General features: G+C 48.0%; 1 protein-coding gene across 2 annotated transcripts in view; it reads left to right on the forward strand.

Moving 5' to 3' along the window:
* MYSM1 (Myb like, SWIRM and MPN domains 1) overlaps positions 1-21957 on the forward strand; it is a 400819-nt gene that overhangs the window by 184672 nt on the left and 194190 nt on the right. For both annotated transcript variants that reach the window (XM_086952977.1, XM_086952986.1), the window contains exons 9-11: positions 9001-9131; positions 20492-20595; positions 20924-21001. In XM_086952977.1, coding sequence (XP_086809103.1) covers positions 9001-9131; positions 20492-20595; positions 20924-21001 — 313 coding nt within the window. The remainder of the gene's footprint in view (positions 1-9000; positions 9132-20491; positions 20596-20923; positions 21002-21957) is intronic.

Raw genomic sequence — 21957 nt, forward strand, 5'->3', positions numbered from 1 at the left:
TAAAAGTGACAGTTTTTAAACATGTACTGATATACAATCCTACCACTGGCAATGCTATTAGTAAACCAAGGGGAAAGAAAGTCAGCGGTCATGTGTTCCCTATATGTGGACTAAGTTCTTATTATAGCTGGACCAGCTTTTTAGGCTATTGGCTCAAACACAAGGTTTTTGTACAACGCACATCTTGAAGTAGGCCGGCGAGCGACGAAGATGTACATTTCCAGTTTTCCATACAACAGCGAATACTCCTTCTAAACATTTCTAAGCACAGTCATCTATTCGCCTATACGGGAAATGACACTTGGGAAGAGATTTTACCAGGATTACACAATTTGGCTTGGAGAGAATATTGGGATTTAAACCAAGTCTTATGATTTCTCATTTAGTATCATATGTGGTAAATTGCATTTCCTCTATAATAGTAAACAATTATTTAAAGATCAGATTTTCCTGCATGTTTGGCTGCAAAGCCACAAAATGTGAGTCATTTTTAGTGGGGTTTATATGTGCAATTTATCTGTGCTTCACAGGGTGGTGATTCTCCTCCTTTAAAGATGCCAAAACGATAGGTCCAAGCCCGTCGATCTTGTTGGAATCAGCAGCTGTTATTGATCAAAGGTATTTTTTTAGGATGGTTGGGGGAGTTCGAGGGCACAGTGTTTCATACATCTATAGCTTATGTGCGGCTTAATGCATCAACTTTTAGAAGTGCCTTTAGATTGGAAACAGGACAATGGATGGTTGTCCACACTTGGGGTGCATTGAAGAAAATGTGGCCCTCGTTACTCCTTGCTTCCTTTTTATCTGGCACTAATGTGTCAGTTCTGCATACTCATGGTTGGACACCATCTCCTACCTTTGGTGTGCACAGTAGAAGGTTTGTTTAGGAGGGAGCTGGGGTCTAATATATGGGCCCCAGTATAGGAATGCATACACCTATTGCCCCTTTGTCTTCCTGGAATAAAAGTAACTAGCTGCGATGTAAGGACTGTATATATTAGGGTTTGTTGAAGGACTGGCCTCTCCTTGAAGATCTAAGCACCAAGTGAAGGCTGTGCATAGTAGGGTTTGGTGAGGGCCTGGCCTCTCCATGTAAACCTCTACACAGAATGAAGGTTGTGTTTATTAGGGTTTGAGGACAGACTAGCCTCTCTGTCAAGACCTCTTTACAGAGCAAACATTGTGCGAAGTAGGGTGGGGATGAACTGGTCCCTCCATGATGCCACCTATACAGGATGAAGGCTATGAGTTTGGTTAGGGACTGGCCTGTTCTCAAAGACTTCTTCTGGGGTTAAGTTGTGCATAGTAGGGTTTGATGTAGGACTAGTATACCACAAAAACCTCTGTACAAGTCGAAGGCTTGGTTTTGCTTTGGTACGGTTTGGTGAGAGACTGTCCATATGTGGCCATGCCCTGTGCCCACCCCCTGGTGCTTTATTAGCCCAGTGAACACTCATCCACATTTTTTCTGTAATGGTTTCCCTATCCTGCAGGAGTCCAGGGCTCTTCTGGCTTCCTCAGGACTCCAGTGGAATTCCAGAGAATGTGTGGACCCCTGCACGATTGTTTCAACCCAAAAACCCTTCTTGTTTTCAAATGTGTAACTCCCCCCCTCATCCCCCCATGGTCCAGCGGATTAAGGTACTCCTACCCTTCCCTCCTATACCTTATTTATTAAACCTTTCAGTACATGGGACAGAGTCCCTGGGCTCTGTAATGGTGGCTGCAAAATCTTTCTAGAGGTTGGTCCAGCGAATCAGAGCTGAAGCTCCCAAACAATTGTTTCGCTCCTGCAGGTCAAGATGGCTGACGGGGTAAAAAGCCCTCTGTCAATCAGAAGGCTTTATTTTTTTAATTTGAGCTCCCACAGGAGTTGTGCAAGAGCTAGCTTTCCACCAAATTAGGTGCAATTCTGTACAGCTGTTTTTTCTCTATCGTCTAATTTATTTGAGAAAGGTCATGAATAAAATGTTTTTTACTTGTTTGTTTAATCCAAATTCCATTTTTTATTCAGAACATTTCCAACTTTTTATGGAATATTTAGGATAAAGGGAGATATGGAGTTATTCTGAAACTCCAAGTCAACCACTTTTACATTAAGTAATAGTACATAATTCCTTGAATAATTTTGTGTGGCATGCAAAATTTAACGGAAATACATTTTTGTGCATACCTCTAACCTTGGATTATCAGACCAGAACCCTGAAGGTTCTGATGGATGAGATTCCTCAATTTATGAATCCCTCTAGACATCCCACTAGATCTGGAGATTTTTCTCAGCAATACTCCTTTGCGCCTGCAGGTGCTGTTGTGCAGCTCTGCATCAGCTTCCTCCAGCCCCAGAAGTGACATAAGAGAAACATATCAGCCCTAACCGCCAACGTCCTTTCCTTTCTTTCTGTGCCTTCGAACACCGATCTAGGGCACTCTCCTAAACTATTTGCCTCTTCTCTGATGAAATCTTTAGCTACCAAATTCAGTGTTCTTCAGTGTACAAGGAAACCTGTCCCCACTCAAAGTCACTGGGTGTAGCAGATGTCTGTGATGAATTCTCACAAGAGTTGCCTCTGGTGCCAAGGATCGCCAAACAACTCCAAGGCTTGCGGGAACTGCACCCAGATGAACCCCAAGGCGATCCGGAACCATGAAGACAAACTCCACTGCGCTGAACACCAGCGGAAGGCGTGTAAGTTTTGCCCCCAGTCGAAGTAGAGGGTGCAGACCCGCTGCTGTTCTCTAGCCTGTTCTTGCGACAGATTCCCGTCCCACTCAACGCCCTCAGGTAAGTCAAGGAAATTAAAAGCAAGAAGTGAAAACAGGATGCCAAGGATCCAATCCCCCAATTTATTCAGATGCACAATGAGTGTCCTGGTATGTTTGTATCATTGCAGCAGATAAAGGTTTTTAGAGAAATTATGCTATGCATATTTGGCGCCATTTTGACTCCTTCTAGGGCTCCTTTGTGCCTCCCCTTATCCGAGGAGGCCTCCAGTTAGGCTACTATTGGTGGAGCCGTCCTCCACGCTGCCTACCCTAACTCTGGGGCCGGCACCCAACTTGACTTTGACCCTAGCTCCACAACTCACTCTGGTCTCTATCATACAGACACTGGCCCAATGCCTGAGAGGTACCCAATTAATTTGTCTGACTCCTAAACTAACCCTACTCAGCCCGACTGAAATTGCATGTTAAACCACAACCGGTCCAGGCTCATTCCAACTCCGACAGAACAATGTCACCTACTGGGAAATCTTCACAAGTCCTCCAAACCTTGTTTGGCTAAGACTCTGACCAAAGTCAACATAATCTTGGTGAGGAAAATGGAGATGATGTGAATTCGTACCTGGATTTACAGGAGGCCAGTGGTCTGGACATTTCCATCGAGATTGAGTTGAGTCCCATTTCCTCTAAGCCACCCCACCAACCAAGCACTCCCCTTTGACCTCACCAGTGCCCCTTGGGTGTTCATGAAAGTGATGGCAGTGGATGTTTTGCTTATTGCGCTTTCTTGAGCCCAGTAAGGGCCTGCTGTGGGTACTATTAAAGGTTATCTGTCAGCCATTTTGGCCTTTTTGCTTTTACTAGATCAACTGTACTTGATTTGCTCACTGTTTATGATGCCTTTTCTTAAAAATGTAGTTCATATGTAGTCACTTAAACCTTTTGTGATGCTGTAGTGGGGCTTTCGTTTGGTTTTCACATTCTTTATTTGCACCCCATTTGAACCATCCAATGGACAGCTGTTTTTTACATCTCTTCACTCTTAAAACAGTGTTTCTCAGTGCAATAATTTTAGCTCGTCTCATGAGTGAATGTTAGACCTGACATCATTGGCGTGAGTCTCCCTTCCATTTCTGACGGATTGCCTCCTCTGTTTTGATATGTTTTTGCTGGATTTATGCTTTGGACACTGTGCCACTGCTAGTCAGTGCCGCGGTGCAAGTGCTCCTCATGTTAAATTGATATACTGATTGGATTCCATGATTGGGTTATTTGATTTATCTGTCTGCCCCTAGTACAGTGCACCATGTGTGCCCAGGGCTTGTAAATCAAATGCTGCTCGTGGGCTTGCAGCACTGGTTGTGCCACCCACAGAAGCAGCTTGTAAAGTGTGTCTCAGGCCTGCCATTGCAAGGCATGTGTGCAGTCTAGCACTGCCATGTCGACTTGGCCAAGTACACCCACTTGCCAGTCCCTAAACCTTCCCTTTGCTTCATATTAGACACCCCTATGGTAGGCCCAAGCGCAGGGTGCATTGTAACTATAAGGTAGGACATGCTCTGATGTGTGCAGCATGTTCTAATAGTGAATTACAGCCATTTTCAATGTTTCACTATTGAAGGCTTCCTGTTCTCATAGGTTAGAATGGGCAGTTAGATTATTACATTCTTATAATCCTAACTGACTCTGGGAACATGGAAGAAATTCGAATTTAGTATGCCTGAACTCAGAATAATAAAGTACATCTTTTAGTAAAGTTTATTTTAATATTCTGGGTTTGCAAATACCACTTTTAAAAAGCAGGTATTTGCTTGCCTAACCATTTGAGCCTGCCTCTGCTGGGTTGTGTATTCCTTGTCTGGGTTTGTGTGTGACAGGGCTGGGGAATTCCAGGAGACAGGCTGGGCCAGCCCAGTGGTGAATAGAGAGATCTGCATCTAGATGGGAGGGAGGAGTTACACCTGGGACCTGAATAGGGCTGGGCCTTCCCTCTACAATGCTGGCTCCACCCCCCGTGGCTTGTCTGAAGTCTCTGCCCTGCACTGTGAAAGGAGAGGAGGAATCATGTCAACAGAGTGCTCCAGAGCTGTATCTTCCCTCCCCTGTGCTGGCTCCACCTCCTGTGGGGCGGCTGATGTCTCTGCCCTGCACAGTGAAAGGAAGAAGAGAGTCATGTAAACAAAGTGCTCAGGCACTGGTTTGGACTAGGCAGAGGCCTCTCTGCCTTCAGAGAACAAAGGATTTTGGGGTATAAATATTGGGACCCTGATCCCAAGAAATTAGATCACTTCTGGATCAAGAAACCTTTCTGCCAAGGAGAAGAACCAAAGAAGCTGCAGTAGTTTGGACTGCCAGTGTGCTGTTTGCTGGGTTGGCCTGCAGTGGTTGCTTCATTGCCAAGGGAAAGGAGAAGGAACTTTGTAAGGACTTTCATCTACAGAATATTCTCCAAGGGCTTGAACTGTGCTTGCCTCCTGCTGAAGACTCAGGGACAAAAGACTTCACCTCCAGCTCCCTCCTGAATTTCCTTGCTGGGAATTCTGACTCCAGTCACTTGCGTGCTGCTGAGAGCTGGAAGCGCGATGCATCGAGAAGAAGCGTGTCGCCGCCGCAGCTGAGATCATCGCAACGCAGGAGAAGCGAGCCTTCATCGCATCTTCCTGGAAGCGTGTGTTCATCGAAGCTGCCTGTTGTCGCATCACCGGAGAAGCTTGACGCCATTGAGAGAATCGCCATCGCATCACCGGAGAAGCGCGTCGCAGGGCCTGTCAGGGCTCCAGAGTACAGAGTAGTCGCACGGCTGCTAGGGCGTCATCGCAACGCCGCATCAAGGGCGCCATCTTCTCGCATCGCAACCGGATCGTCGCATCGCATTAAGGCGCCATCTTGCACACCGCAACGTGCCCGAAAGATGAGAATCTGCGCATCACCTCCGCACCGGTAAGGCTCACGACGAGTTCCCTACTCTGCTCAAGCATTTAGGAAGGACGCAACCGTTCCCCTGGGTCGCGAAACCGACGCATCTCCCCTTGTGCGAGCCTTTTGTTCACTTTGCGTTATGCATCCAGGTACTTTGTTGAGAACTTTGTCTCATTTACCAACAACTTGAACTAAGAGACTTTAATCATCTTTTAAGTAATCTTAAGTGTAGTATTGTGGATTTTTGTCGTTTGTGGTCTTGTGTTTGAGTCTATATAAAGCATACTTATTTTTATAAAACCTGTGTTGTGTCCATCTGTAGTGTTTTCACTGTATTACTGTGTATACTCACAATTGCTTAACACACTGCCTCTGAGATAAGCCTGTCTGCTCGTGCCAAGCTACCAAGGGAGTGAGCAGGGGTTATTAAGGAGTGTAATCCCCTTCTCCTGACTTAGAAGTAAGGGTCCCTATTTGGACAAAGGTGATAACCATTTCCAACTAGAGACCCCCAGATCTAACAGTGAACTGCAAGCTCTCTCTATTCAACCTCCATACATCACCATTTTCCCAGACAAGCTTGTTTTGTGGACCTAAGCGGTGTTTATGTGAAGGTTGTGATTCCCTTTACTGTCGGACGATCTATCACTCTACTGGCCTTCTGTACTCCACCTCACCCCTCTATGGAGGAGGAGAGAATCCATTGATTGGACTCCAGAAGAACATTGAGCTTTTAGATCGATCGTACCAAGGACCATTAGGTTATTGAATATCTCTGTGTGGGGCTGTCTGGTGCAAAGAAGGGTAAGGCAGTGCAGAAAACGACCATATCGTGGTAGATAGTCCTTTAGAAAGATTTGCTATGCCAAGATGCAGTGCCTGGATGATCTGAGGGCTCATTCTACCAGAGCCAAGGTTGGAACCCCCACATTGGCACACGGAGGGCCGGTCTTGAACATCTGTCAGGCCACCACATGGGCGTCAATTCACATGTTCATGAATCACTACTGCCTCGATAGCTAGGTTCAACGGTAGAGGCACTTTGCCCTATCGGTTCTGCAGGACCTTTTTAGTTTGAATTATTATTCCTGAAGACCCACCACTTTTAGGACTGTTTGGTATCTATTCACAAGGTGAGGAAGCTGGGTTTAGAAGTATCCATCAGAAGAACAAGTTACTTACATTTGGTAATGCTCTTTCTGGTGTTTATCTAACTGCAGATTCCTCGCCACCTACCTCGCCATCAAATGGAATGGTCCTTTTTCTATCTTAAAACGTCGCAGTGTAGGTATCTGCATACTTTTACAACTAATTATTTGTTAAGGTCCGTGCCTATTGGCGCAAATGTAGTCAGGAAAGAAACTGATGTCAGCATGCTGAGGTGGTGCTTGTGTGCGGTTCCGATGTCACTTCTGGGGCAGAACGAAGCAGTCCCTAAGCTATACAATTCCACCTACTGGTGTGTGAGAGCAATGCTGAGAAAACCTCCAGATCCAGTGTGATGTCTAGAAGTGTTCACTAGATGTGAATTTCTTTGGTTAGATAGAGTATCCACCAGAAGGAGAATTTCTGAAGATAAGTAATTTGATCTTCAGTTGGAAACAGCTTCAGTGTCATAATTGATGCTGAGGGTGGGCTAAATAAATAAATAAATATCATGCAGTCCATGAAAGACCTGAAGGCTTTAACTAATTGGCATATCATACCATTTTCCTTCATGAAGTACCCAAACTTCTGTATTAAACATTTAATCAAAACTTTATTGGACCTAATTAGTTCATGAATCACAAGCTAATGTGACATATTCCACTTGCTCTGTATTGTGTTCCCCTTCCACCACGTCTCCATGACCATATCTGCCACAGATGTTCCAATGCATGATTGTGTCTTCATTGCCTAATCAATGAGTAATTCATCATTGCTCTATGGCGTATGTTGGAATGCGATCTGAATTCTTTGGAAACATTTTGGAGAATAAAGTGGTCACATAGGATCATGAAAAGCTTTAAGTCTAACACTGACTTAGGTACCTATGAAACTGGTTTAGACCATGATGAAACATGCAGATAACAACCATCAAAGCGGTGGACAAGCCCTCATGATAATTGATATTGTAGAACCTATTTCACTCATTCTTGTTTACCTCTTTGCAATATTCAGTACTATAGAAACACTCAAGGTGCTGTACATCCAGGTACATCGAATGGGCTTTATAGGTACCGTTCTACAGTGGTTCTTATCATACCTGACAAAAAGAGCCCAGATTAGGTCCACCTTATCTTAATTCATCTCAGTGACATTCGGCATTCCCCAGGGCTCCAACTATGACCTGCAATATACATCTTTTACATGTACTTGGAGTCCTTTTGGCTCACTTTGACATTAGTGTCGTCCAATATGGATCAGACATAAAGCTTTACCCTAGTATTCTGATGAATTGCAACATCATACAGCTTACATGCCTTACCTGCATTCAGTATGGATATCCACAGCCTAATGTAAGCAAACAATGTGAGGAAAGAACACCCAGTCCAGGTATAGCGGGACAAATTTAGCAACGTCAAATCTGTTTAGCATCAGTTATCATTGTTTTAGAGAGGAGGAGCTTTTTCCTTGCAGAAGCAGGCTTTAAAATTTCCATAGATGAATGCGCAGTGCTCTACGCGCTACCATCCAGACACCTGCCTGATTCAGCTAATAAGCATCTTCATTGGCTCCCAGTGCTCCACTCCCCACACCCTTTTCCTGACCAGGTGCATTTATAAAATGGACACGTTTGCACTCCATCTTACCTGGAAAAACAAATCAGAGGGATGGGTGATATGCTAGAATTGTTAATCATTCTGGACTGTATTCTAGTCCTTCGTATCTGGCATCTAAAATCCAGGTGTAAGGAGGTCTGCTCAAAACCCACAGCAGTACCAGGCTAGGAACCAAAAAATGCAGGAAGAAAACTAGACCAAATCTTAGCCGGCTATTGCTATATGACAGGGAACGCACTCTGGACCACCATGCATTGTCTATCCTCTTCTTCAGAAATGAGTACTGACTTCTCATCACCACTCTTCTGAAGAATGATCCTCCTTCTCTTGCTCCATTACTTTCCCTGTCTTCTCACTGCCTTAACCCTAGCTGCAGACACCTTTCTCACCTTGTCCCTCCACCTGATTGCTCTAGTTTTGTCCCTTCTACATTGGACACACTGTTCAATTGAACAATACTTTTTGTTTTATAGACGTTTGAGCTCTATAAATGCATGTTCACATACATATAATTATTTAATGTATTTTCGATTTTTAGTTCAGTCATGCTATTTAGATGCATCTTCAAATGTACTGATCTGCTTTCTTTTTCATTTAGGGAGAAATGCAGACCCCGGTATCTTAATAAAACGTCAGTGCGTCCAGGTTTAAAGAACTGTGGAGATGTGAATTGCATTGGTCGCATACACACATATCTGGAGCTAATAGGTGCAATTAATTTTGGATGCGGTAAGTTGTGGTTATTGTGAGACTCTAGTATGTTGGTATATTTCGGGATCATCACTGTTTCAATATCCTGAGCAATAATTCTTCATTTCTGCACACATTGTATCTATTGTTTTTAAGTTCCTCTCTTTTTTTCATTATTCCTTGTTGTTTCCACCTTGCTGGGGTGTCCTTTCAGAAATCTTCAAATTCTTCATGACATGACTGTGCTGTCCTGATATTTTACTTTCTTCTCTGTATTCACTTTAATGACTCCACTGGGATTAAAAATGTTCATCCCAACTCTATCTGTCATTGCCTCCTCGAGCCCTCTCTTTTTCTCCTATTGAAGCGCCCCTGTGGCTTTTCAATGATGCCACCAGGGTTGGGTTGTTTTGAGGCTTTGTTTTTGAGCTTCAGTGCATAGGAGCCTTTATTATATTTCTGCGTGTTTTTCTGTGCCATACAATGAAACATAGGACAATTTGAAGGTTCCCTTGCCATCCTGCCTTTGTTTTTCTTAGAAATGAATCTAGGGACACATTGAAGAGTCCATAGTCATAGTCCATGGAGGGCAGGCAGAAGAGGCGGGTGGCTAGGGATGTGGGTTGGGGCAGCAAGCTGATAACCAAGTTTTGGGGGTAGGGGAAAACTGGGGCGGGCGAGCCAGTTGACAACAGAGGGCAGGTTGAGCAGGGGCAGAATACAGACATTGGAGGGCAGGCAGGTGGCAGTGCGGAAGCACACATCCAATGGACGGAAGGCAGGAGGGGATGGGAAAACAGGCAATCGAGGGTGGGCTAGAGGGTTTGGGAAAGCACAAGGACAGTGCACCTGGTAAAGCAAATAGTCAACGGAGGGTGGACGGTCATGGCTGGGGAGCAAATGGACAAGGGGGTGGTAGGGAAGCAAGAACAGCAAGGAAAGGTTGGCGGAGATGAAGCAAGACTGGCAGGTGAGGTAGGAAAAGAAAGGGAGACAGCTGGAAAACACGCGCTTACGTAGAGTTCTTAAACAAAAAGAAAAAGTAGCCCCTGAAGAATGAGCAGTTTACAGACACAAGTAAATAGATCAATGCTCCGGGGATGGGACGTACACAAGAAGAGGAAAGAAAGCCTATGAGAAGCTGAAGCAAAAGAATCAAGCAAATGTGTGACAATGCATCCAACTAATGGTAAGCATCAGGAAGGCTCGCCCACTGTAAGCTAATACCATGTTTTGTAACTGATAATGTGTGCGCTTAGGTGAGACCTAAAAACGTGCATGCTTGCCATGGCCAAGTGCTTCTGTACAGATGATGTTTATGGCTCCAGGATGGACAACTATTGCTTATGGAAGTGTTTGTAATACATTGTGTTACCAAATGTAGCACAAACTATTTAACATACTTGTTATGCTGTCATTTGCTGTTACTATTGTGATTACATTTTCCCTTTTTCAGATGTAAGGATAAGGCTCTCATTCTGTGGGTGTATAAGCTCTTTTGGTACTTGCATTGCAAAGTAAAACTAATGTTGCCCAATCTGTTAAACTGTGTTAATGTAATGGTAGTGGCATGTCTCAGCAGAGCTCCTTTATACCCCTGTAGTTCTCAGTAGGTGACATGCATATCCACTCCCACAAGAAACATAAAGCCACTGCCGCTTCTCCTTTATGTTGGCTGATGAGATTGAAATGGCTTCGGTGTCATGCTCTCTCCTTTGGGGAGGCAGTTCCAATCTATACCTTTCGTGCTGCTCTCAGTCTGCATACTCAGGGGTGCACCAGGAGGGTACTGAGACAAACCCTCTAAGGTCAGTGATGTGATGACAATCTAGAAATAGCATACATTGCATCGGCTAGACACCAAAGTTTGCGCAAACAGGAGCAACTTGATAATTTTTAAAGCATTTAAATGCATTCTTTCCTCACTAAGTATCGCAGAAGTGTAAAAATTAAAACTATTAATAAAACTTCTCCATTTACTTTCAGTATGTTGCTTCACTGCATTGAGGTGGCATTGTTGGACTTGGCCCTTTTTGGCAGGTTCACCCCTGACCTTTTTGCCTGAAGCTCTGAAATGGTGGTAGTGGTTTTAGGCCTCTGGGCACTTTGACACTGTGGTCCAGTGTAAAGTGCGTGCGCTCTCTGTGTACGTGTGGTGAGATGGGCCTGCCTTCCCGTCGGAATGCATGGGGGATAAGTGTGTCCATGGTAATTCCTGGTATGAGAGGAGTGCAGGGTCGAGTTTAGTATGTATGAACTCGTGAGGATGAATGCTGCGCAATGGTGTGCGCAGATTTATGGTGACTGGTGGAGAAATGCCACTTTTAGAAGTTGGCATTTCTGTGTGCTTTGTGTCTGCCTGCCTGATGTGAATTGCTTGGCTGGCTTGTGAGTGACAGGAGCTGAGAGGTGTGGGTGGCTCCAGGAGTGGCAGGGCGAGCGAGTCAGCTAGGCTGAATGGGACACCTGGGAGGGGTAATCCCCTTTCTCTGAATAGGACTGCTCCCAGCCTGTACAATGCTGGCTCAGCCCCCCTGTGGTGTGTCTGATCACTGAGCCCCCACCTGACAAAGAGGAAGAGGAGCTACTCAAACAAAGTGCTCCAAATCCCCCCTAAACCAGTTCTGACTGGTATCCTAAGCCCTGTGCTGTGACACAAAAAAGAAAGGGTGTATAAAGAAGGGGCTGTGACCCCATAATGTTGTTGAGTCTTGGTGTGCTGATCCTGCCGGGGTGTACTTCTGCTGGGGCCCATGGGGGCTGCCAGAAGGGCTTGCCTCCCTGGGCCCTGCATTCCCTTCTTGGTTCCTAAAGGACTTTTGGGACCCTTTTGCTTGTGATCCTTCAGGACCTTTTTGCTGTATTCTGTGCCCTGTGAGCGATTTATCCCAACTTTCCCCAAAGGAGAGGGAGAGCGTGATATTCGCAGCACGGAGCTGCAGTTCGAGGGAATCCTGACGTTGGGATACACCGCATCTGTGTGTTTTGTCGGCGGGTGCCCACCTCACTCATTTTGATATTTTAATCATGGGTGCCCACCCCACATGGCCGCTTCAGCAGTAGCCCACCCTGCTTCATACTTTTAAATCAAAAGGGAGCCTACCCCTCATTGCCGCATCTTGAAAAGAATCACCGCCGTGGCCCAAACCAGGTAGTCAGGCAACGTGTTGCCTGACGTGGGGCGGGACATCCGCTTCCCCAAGGGAAGGTCCACAGGACAGCCAGAGGAGAAAGTCTACCGAGACCAGAGTGGGTCTCCCGTGAGCAAGGGAAGCCCTGCGCCAGTGCCGGCTGTGACGATGCAGAGTCCCGGGTCCCAGGAGGGGGCCCGGATGAAGTAAACAGAGAATCCAGGCGGGAGCCCACACCACGCTGTACATTATGAGTAGAGGAGACCAGAGGAGACCCAGAGTGGCGCCAGTGAGTCCCGGTGAGTAGGGGCTCGAGTTGTGTGGTGACGACGGAGGCACAGAGTCTGAGCGGCCCTGTCTGGCAGCAGGCCGCTCCAACGCTTGGGAGCAGTTTCGTTCGAGAGTGAAAGAGCCCGAGGCACATTGTCGGTGCCTGGGCGGGCCCGCCAGAGAGCGGGTCACCCCAACGAAGGAGGCATGTTTTACAGCCCTGTGGGGGTCCAGAGGGCACAGAGGTGCTGGGCCCTGCTATGAAAAGTGCCACAGATGCGCCGCACCAGCGCTGTTAGCGGCAGCGAATCTGAAAGAAACCGGTTAGTGTTGGATTCCTTTCCTTAGAATATCCCCAGGCATCAGGCTGGATCCAGAAAGTTTTCGTCAGCAGTAACCTTGCGCATAAGTAGGCGTCGTCAGCGGCTCCGCGTCCGTCGCCAGCATCGTGATCGCCGGGATGACGTCGTCGGAGTACTTAGACGCCGCCCTTATTCGCTGACGTCAGTTCTTCTTTTTTCCGCGCCAGCTAGCGCAGATCCGGGAAGAGCAGTACTCTTAGTCATTTTTTAACTAACTTTGTGATCTATTTTGGATCTCTTTTTCGAGTCGACTTCGACTCCTGGTGCCGTAGGGATGCCTGGCTTCAAGCCATGCGACGCCTGTCAGCGCCTGATGTCGGTGACCGACCCCCACCATCGGTGTCTCTACTGCCCCCGGGCCGACCACGACGACGACGACCTTCAAGGCCCTGACTGCCGGGCCTTGAAGTTGAAAGCTAGGCGGGAGCGGTGCCGCAAGCTACTCTAGATCCAGCAATCGGCTCCGCGCTGCTTGAGGTCCCAGTCAGGGAGGAAGTCGAGGTACTGGTCGCAGAACCGCAGTAGTCTCTCGTCAAGTCATTGCCAGCACTCGTCGGGCTCCAAGTCCTCCGGTAAGTCGAGGCACTCTAAGAAGAAGTCGAGTAGATGACATTGTACTTCAGACTTCCCTCGCCGCTCACGCGACGTGGCTGAGGGTTCGGGCTTCACCGCCCGTGCTGCTCCGTGGGAGCCGCAGGCACCGCCTCCAGGCCCATACCTTCCGGTCCCTGGCCTGCGAGCGACGCCGGAGGAGATTCGTGATTTTCTCATTACCATGAGGACTCACTTCCCTCCGGTGAGGCCTGCCGGCGTGCCTTCGGGCCCCGCAGACTCAACTTGGGGCCTAGATGGGCCGGTGGTTCCGGTACCAGCGCCGTCGGGTGCTTCGGCCCCGGCGCCGTCGTCGACTTCAGTCCTGACGCCGCCGGCCCCCTTGGGATCCGTGCCCGGATCACGGTTGACGCCAGTTGACCTTACAACTCCTCGGCTGGCGCCGACCCCAATGATGCCGCTCCCGGCGCTGTCCTCGGACGACATCGGCCCCAGTTTCAGCCCCGGTCTGGGTTCGGCGCCGTCTCCGGCGTCGATGGGTGAGGCCTTCATCTACGACACGGCTCCATCATTCCAGCCTGTTCACCAGGACACGGATGAAAGGGAGGACTGGGAGAGGTCTGAGGACCCTCTGGCACAGCAATGCCAGTTGAGCCAGGACTGGGCAGACGAGCTAGGGGAGGCCAGTGGTCTGGACACATCGTCCGACACTGGATTCATCTCTTCTCCCTCTGTGGCTACGGAGGAGGGTGCCACTTATGGTGTGGTGTTGCACAGGGCTGCCAATGCCTTGGCTCTTGAGCTCCCTGCTGCGGCCGTGAGTACTAATGTCCTCACTGAGGTGCTTCAGCCACCAGTAAGCTCCTCGGAGCCTCTACTGCTGTTCAATGAGGCCCTCACGGACGTTCTGATGGGCACCTGGTCCAAGCCCTCCACAGTGCCCCCTGTGGATCGGAACGTGGCCCGATACCACCGCCCGGCTCCGGGCGACCCTAGCTTTCTGTCCGTGCACCCCACCCCTGAGAGCTTGGTGATCCATGCCTCTACGTCCCAGACCGCATTTCCGACTGCTCCCCATCGGGAATCCAAAAGGTTTGATCAGTTTGGGAAGAAACTGTTCTTCTCATTGAGTTTGGGTTTGCCGTCTATCAACACTGCATGCTTTTTGGGCCGTTATGCCCACTCTTTGTGGGATACGGTTGCGGACGTGCTGACCCAATGCCCGGAGGAGGCCCGGGCCCGGCTCGCCCAAGCCCTTGCGGAGGGGCGGGATGCGACGCATTATTCCATCAGGTGTGGACTGGATACCACGGACTCGCTGGGAAGGGTGATTTCCACTACGGTGGCGGTTAACCGCCACGCCAGGCTGAGGTCCGCCAATTTCCCGGCCGATGTCCAGGCCAGGCTCATGGACATGCCCTTAGATGGCCGTCGCCTCTTTGGCGACAAAGCAGACAGTGCGCTTGAGCGTTTGAAGGACTCTAGGGCTATGGCCAAGTCCTTGGGTCTGTCGGGCCAGCGCCAGCAAACTTCTGCTTTTCGCCCCTTTCGTGGCCAAGGAAGGGGCACCCCCACACGTCCTGCCAGCCACAGGCCGGAGAACCAACCTCAACGCAGACGTGGTAACCGCCGTGGCGTGCCGGGGGACAACAGCAAGGTCAGTCCACATCCGCTCCCGCAGCATCTGCCTCAAAGCCTTCCTATTCCGACTTTTCAGGCCCATTCGACGCCAGTGGGGGGCAGGGTCCGCCATCACCATCTCCACTGGCGCTCCATCACGTCGGACAGGTGGGTGCTGCAAATCGTCTGAAGGGGCTACTCCCTCCCCTTCGAGGCGACCCTCCAGCCATGCCACTGCAATGCCACCGCATGCCGGGGGATAGATGGACCTCTTGGCCAAGGGGGCCATCGAGCGCGTTCCTGGGCCAGAAGTAGGACGTGGATACTACTCCCAGTACTTTCTGGTACCAAAGAAGGGCAAAGGAGGCCTACGCATTCCTCCGGAAGGAGAAGTTGAAGATGCTGACTTTAGCTCAGGTCCTAGCTGCCCTAGACCCTGGAGACTGGATGGTAGCGTTGGACTTGAAGGACGCATATTTCCACATCCACGTCCTGCCGGCCCACCGGCGCTACCTGCGGTTCACGGTAGGCCACAAGCACTTTCAGTTTACCGTGCTCCCCTTCGGCCTTACCAGCGCCCCTCGGGTGTTCACGAAAGTGATGGTAGTGGTCGCAGCTTATCTGCGCAGATCAGGTGTTCCAGTCTTCCCCTATCTCGAAGACTGGTTGTTGTAGGCGGGCTCTCCCCAAACAGTTGTTTCCCACCTCCATACTACGGCCAACCTCCTGCACTTGCTGGGGTCCTCCATCAACGTGCCAAAGTCGCACCTGTGCCCCTCTCAGAAGCTGCTTTTCATCCGAGCGGTTCTGGACTCGGCGCAGTTTCGGGTTTATCCTCCGAACAGCTGGTTTGGGATATTCAGGCTCTGATTCTGATCTTTCAGCCTTTATCCCGAGTTTCGTTCAGGTTGACGCTGCGGCTCCTGGGGCTGATGGCCTCCTGCATCCTTCAGGTGCATCACGCCAGGTGGCGGATGCGGGCTCTGCAGTGGGACCTGAAGTTTCAGTGGGCACAGCATCAGGGCAACCTGTCCGACCATGTCTTGATCTCGGAGGGCACTGCGAGTCAGTTGCAGTGGTGGCTCACGAACCGCGATTGGGTCAGCAGCAGATCCCTCTCCCTACCCCAACCAGAGCACGTAGTAGTGACGGATGCATCCCTCCTGGGATGGGGGGGCACATAGGAGTGGCGGAGGTCAGAGGCCTCTGGTCTCCGGAGGAGTCCAGGCTCCATATCAACCTTCTGTAGCTGCGGGCGATCCGTCTTGCACTGGAGGCATTCCTTCTCTCTGTCCGAGGAAGTGTAGTGCAGATGTTCACGGACAACACCACCGCCATGTGGTACCGCAACAAACAAGGCGAGGTGGGGTCGTGCACCCTTTGTCAGGAGGCTCTGCGCCTCTGACTTTTGATTCCGCTGCATAGGCAGCAGCCTGACATTCTGGACACAGGGCATTTGAGCCCCTTTGAGAAAGTCAGTTGGCCAGGGGGTCCGTGATTTACATGATATTAGGAAATGTGATGCTTTACTATGATTTATGCCTCTAAATGGGTTTGGGGATGAGATTATGTGCGTAATCTGTTTATGCCAATGAGAATATTTCCTACTCTTGAGAATACCCCTAATGTGAGTGATGCTTAGGAGGTTAGGGTCAAAGAGGTTAGACTGATTAGGTTGGAACACCAGGGCGTCACCCTGGTGGTTCAACACCTGGCAGGTTCCCTGGATGCCAGGGCGTTCGAACTCAGAAGTGGCGCAAGGTCTCTTTCGGCAGTGGGGAGAGCCTTAGTTAGATCTATTCGTCACCGAAGAAAACACGCAATGTCATCAGTTCTGCACGGTGGAATTTCCAAGGCGGCACTCGCTCGGGGACGCTTTTCGTCGCGAGTGGAGCTGCGGTCTGTTGTATGCCTTTCCGCCTATACCACTTCTGCCCAGAGTGCTGAAAATCAACGAGATTGGGTCCAAGTCATCCTTGTGGCTCCGGACTGGGCACGAAGATACTGGTATCCCGAGCCACTCAGCATGTCAGTCGATCCCCCGATTCGTCTGCCTCTGCAGGAGGACATTCTGTCACAGTAGCAGGGGACGGTCCTCCACCTGAACCTGTCCAGTCTCCACTTACATGCGTGGAGATTGAGCGGCGTTAGTTGAGGCCATTTGACTTGCCTCCAGAAGTCTGTGATGTGATTCTGGCAGCCAGGCGTCCCTCCACATAATTGGTATACGCCTGCAGGAGGAACAAATTTGTGGCATGGTGCACAGCAAAGGCTGTGGATCCACTCTCTGCCCCCTTTCAGAGGTTCTTTTCAGAGGTTCTCCTCTTTCTTGTTTCTCTTGCCCAGCAGGGCTCTGCTCTGGGCACTCTAAAGAGCTACCTCGCTGCCAATCCAGCCTTCTTGAGGCTTCCTGATCAGCCTTCTCTTTTCAAGTCCCATGTTGTAAATAGATTCTTGAAAGGCATCACACATGTTTCCTCTTGTTCCTTTCGTGATGCCTCAGTGGGACTTGAACCTTGTACTGACTTATCTGATGTGCGCTCCCTTTGAGCCACTTCATAACTGTCAACTATGTCTTCTGACTCTTAAACTGCAATCCTGGTATCCATCACCTCTGCCAGGAGAGTGAGTGAGCTCCAGGCTCTATCTTCTAAACCTCTTTTCCTCTCGGTCCATCCGAACAAGGTTGTTCTGAGGACTCGTCCTTCTTTCCTGCCCAAGGTGGTTACAGCTTTTCATTTCGGGCAGTCCATCACCTTGCCCACCTTCTTTCCGCCTTCGCATCCCTCGAAAGAGAAAGAGAGGCTCCACAGTCTGGACCCAAAACATGCGCTCTCCTTCTATCTAGACCGCACATGCCAGTTCTGGGTGGATGGCCAGCTCTTTGTTGGTTACATTGGGCGCTAAGAAGGGACGGGCGGTGCACAAGCGGACCATCTCTCGATGGGTCATTTTGTGCATCAAGATCTGTTATTCCTTGGCGAAAAAGGAGTCATCTGTGGGGCTGCGCGCCCATTCCACTCAGGCCAGGGCGGCTACTACTGCCCTGGGTCGGGGAGTCCCCTTACAGGACATCTGTCAGACAGCTACGTGGGCCTCGCTGCACATGTTTGCTGGGCACTACTGCCTGGACAGCCAAGTCCCAAGAGATGGCTTTTTCGGTCGTTCCGTTCTCCCGGACTTTCTGGTGTGATCTTGGTTCACAGACCCGCCACCGGGGTTGGTATTGCTGGGGTATCTATTCTAAGGTAAGGAATCGAACACTAACCTGTTTCTTTCAGATGCACAAGTTACTTACCTTCAGTAACGATATATCTTAAGAAACAGTGTTAGATTCCTCACCGCCCCACCCATCCTCCCCGTTCTGCGAACCGATATCTAGGGTTAAGGTATCTCCCTTGAGGGCCCTAGATTTTTGGCACCAGTGTCGGGTTCCATCATGGCTCTGCAGTGAAAGCTATGTACAGAACTGACGTCAGCACGGGAGGGCAGCGTCTAAGTACTCCGACAACATCATCCCGGCGATCATGATGCCGATGACGGATGCGGAGCCGCAGACGACGCCTACCGACACGCAAGGGTCCTGCTGACGAAAACTTTCCGGATCCAGCCTGACGCCTGGGGATATTCTAAGGTAAGGAATCTAACACTGACTACTGTTTCTTACAGATATATCGTTACCGAAGGTAAGTAACTTGTGCATTTGGCACAATTAATTCAGAGTCCCTGAGTGGGACCGGAGGCACAGGGATGCCAGGCTTCTACTTGGTTCACAGCTGCCCAGCAAGTAGTGTGCAGCTGCAACGTTTAGGCCACAGTCTTTGGGGGCGTGTTTTGAGAGAGGAGTGAGATGCACTCCTTTGCCTTAGCGCAATGGCGCACTTTTGATTCCGCTACATAGGCAGCAGCCTGACATTCTGGACACAGGGCATTTGAGCCCCTATGAGAAGGTCAGTTGGCCAGGGGGTCCGTGATTTACATGATATTAGGAAATGTGATGCTTTACTATGATTTATGCCTCTAAATGGGTTTTGTGGATGAGATTATGTGCGTAATGTGTTTATGCCAGTGAGAATATTTCCTACTCTGAGTATACCCCTAATGTGAGTGATGGTTAGGAGGTTAGGGTCTAAGAGGTTAGACTGATTAGGTTGGCGTACAATAGATTTGGCGCCAAATGTGATACTGTGCATAATGTGGTTTATGTTACAGGCTGATGCTGAGTACAGTGGGTACCAGTGATTACTGGTTGTACGTTTATGAGATGTCTTACTTTTAGTTCGCTTTGTGATGGTTCTGGCAGTTGTCCAGTGGGCCCTGCAAAGTGTAAATAATCCCTTGTAAATATCACCTAGTGGCACAATGTATATTATGTGATTACTGTTCTAATGTGTTATGAGAATACAAAGGCTATTTTTGATATAACCTTGTATGGAGTTCCTTTCGTGGTGTGCCTGGAATGTTGTTGCTGTGTGCGTGCGCAAACCCTTTACACATGACCTCCGGGATAAGCCTGACTGCTCGTGCCAAGCTACCAAGGGGGTGAGGAGGGGTTATCTTTGGCATGTAACTTCTTTGTCCTGACTAGAGTGGTGGTCTCTGCCTGGCTTTGGCGCAAGCCTTCGCCAACCAGAGATCCCATTTCTAACAGGCATAATGAAGCGTAAAAGGGAGGCAGCTGGATAAAACAAGCTCTCATTCAGTTCTTCAAGAAAGGGAAAAAAACGAGTTCCCGAAAAGCAAGCACTTCTGGAAGAGTAGGAGGAGCTATTCAGAAAGGTGGACAAGAGGCTTTGCTCCATGGCAGGGTCAAATACTTGCTGGACAGAGTAAAACAAATAGAGCCCATGAATAGAAAGCAAGCAGCTCTGAATGACAAAACTAAGAGCAACTGGTAAGCATGGGTGGAATGCATTCCTAGGTAAAGCTTCTGATGTCCCCAATATGTCTTTACAACCAGACAGCTTCGACCCGAAAAAGACCATTCTACCCCTCAACAGCCTACTGTTCTGTGGATGTTCGTTAAGTGGTCTTGTATTTTTATGTAAATTTTCTCAATTCTTGGTCACTTGACATTGTACAAAATGACAGGGACCGGAGAGCCTAGAAATGTCGTCCATGCAGATTGATACTCCTGTCCCCTCTATCTTATTTAATCGCATTTATTTGCTGGTAACGTTTATGCCATGTGAGGGATACCTCAAAACAATGTGAAGTAACAAGCATAAAAAGAAGATAACTTGCACGTAAATGTGAGGTGAAGAGACTGCATACTGTTGCCAATTGACCCTGTGCCAGTTGATCCAGCGCTAATAACATGAGTGTGGGATAAGCAAGAACAAATACCCCCTTTTACCATATCACTGTGTTGTGTTTGTGAAAACTTTTACAGTTAGCAGAGCCCTTTATTAGTTGATGTGCATTATTAGGCTTAATCCAATGTTTCTTAACTGCTTTTCTGCAGATCAGTGTATATATAACCGGCCAAGACCTGTGGAAAGAACAAGATCTAAAGATGGAGAAGATGGAGTAGATGCTTATCAATTGGCTCAGCGTTTGCAGTCTATGGTTGGTAGTACCCAAAAAAAAATGTATCATAATTCTGGTTCGAAAATTTGCATGATTTTTGTTTTTTGTTTTTTTGGGCAGGTGGAGTATGCAATGCTTCCCCAACGGAGAAAAAATCAAATAGAAACTTGCATTCCACGCCGTAGTCTGTATAATTTACAAAACTAAATAATTTCGAAGAAGAAATAAACTGTTAATAGTTAATTTGTAATATTACTGAAAATGGTGGCTGATATTTTTCCTAAAAGTTTTTGCCTGCTAGATATTGTGAATATTACACATTTGTTTGTATGAATCCTTATGATATTTTTGATCTGACTTTTTGTAGCGTACCAGAAGACGGCGAGTGCGTGATTCAGTGGGAAACTGGTGTGATGCAAAAGAACTTGAAGGTCAGACATATGAGGTAACAGCTCATTTTTTAACTGCCATTGAACGAATGTTCACAATTTTCTCTTACAAAATCAATAAATCAATCCGATGCGCTAAGAGGCATGGCATAGCATAGCATAAACAACACAGGAGACAATAAGTTTGAAATATGCATTACATCTCATGGCATACTTACAACCATGATGTCCTGTCCTACTTGTGGTAGGATTTGCAATCGCTTCTTCTCTTGTATTTGTATATGGTGGGCTGACATTGGAAAACAACTATTATCTGTTTATGCAACCTGTGGCGACCAAGAACCTTTTTATTAGCTATTCTTTCCAAGAGAATGCAGATCATCTGGGTCTGGTGGCTTTATGGACTAATGTGTCTACTGTAGAGGCCTGTGTTCAACTTCATGGTTACAGGTTCAAATCCATGCGGGTATACTCGACCTTTCATCCTTCTGAGGTCGATAAAATGAGTACCATTGAGTTGGGTAACAATAAACATCTGTTATGCAGCGCCAGTATACTCCTGGGTGAACGCACGCTTTACAAATACATGTTGTGTTATTACCATTATTCTTTAATTTAGGTGTAGGAATTGCTATCTTATTCCAGTGAACAGTAAAGCATTTTAATTTGGATTCAGATGCATTTCAAGGTATGACAGTCAGTGTTAACAAGAGGCCTTTTAAAGATGATTAGAATGCCTAAAGAAAACATAGATGTTAAATAATATTAACCGGTTCTGATGCTTGAATTGCCGGGATAAAATAAACTGTGAAGTATAACGGTTTAAGTGAGCCGTAAGCACGCAAGTTACTGTCGCACAGGCTTATTTCCTGCTTGTTGTTTTGTTTTCATTTGCTGCATATCTGTATTTGCTGTGAAGCGCTCTGATACCCCCGGGTCCAGCTAGCGCTATACAAAACTTCAATAAATAAAAAATAAATAAATAAATAAAAAGATGCTAATTGTCATCCAA

The sequence above is a fragment of the Lissotriton vulgaris genome, chromosome 1_1 (assembly GCF_964263255.1).
Source record: "Lissotriton vulgaris chromosome 1_1, aLisVul1.2, whole genome shotgun sequence".
Taxonomy (NCBI): domain Eukaryota; kingdom Metazoa; phylum Chordata; class Amphibia; order Caudata; family Salamandridae; genus Lissotriton; species Lissotriton vulgaris.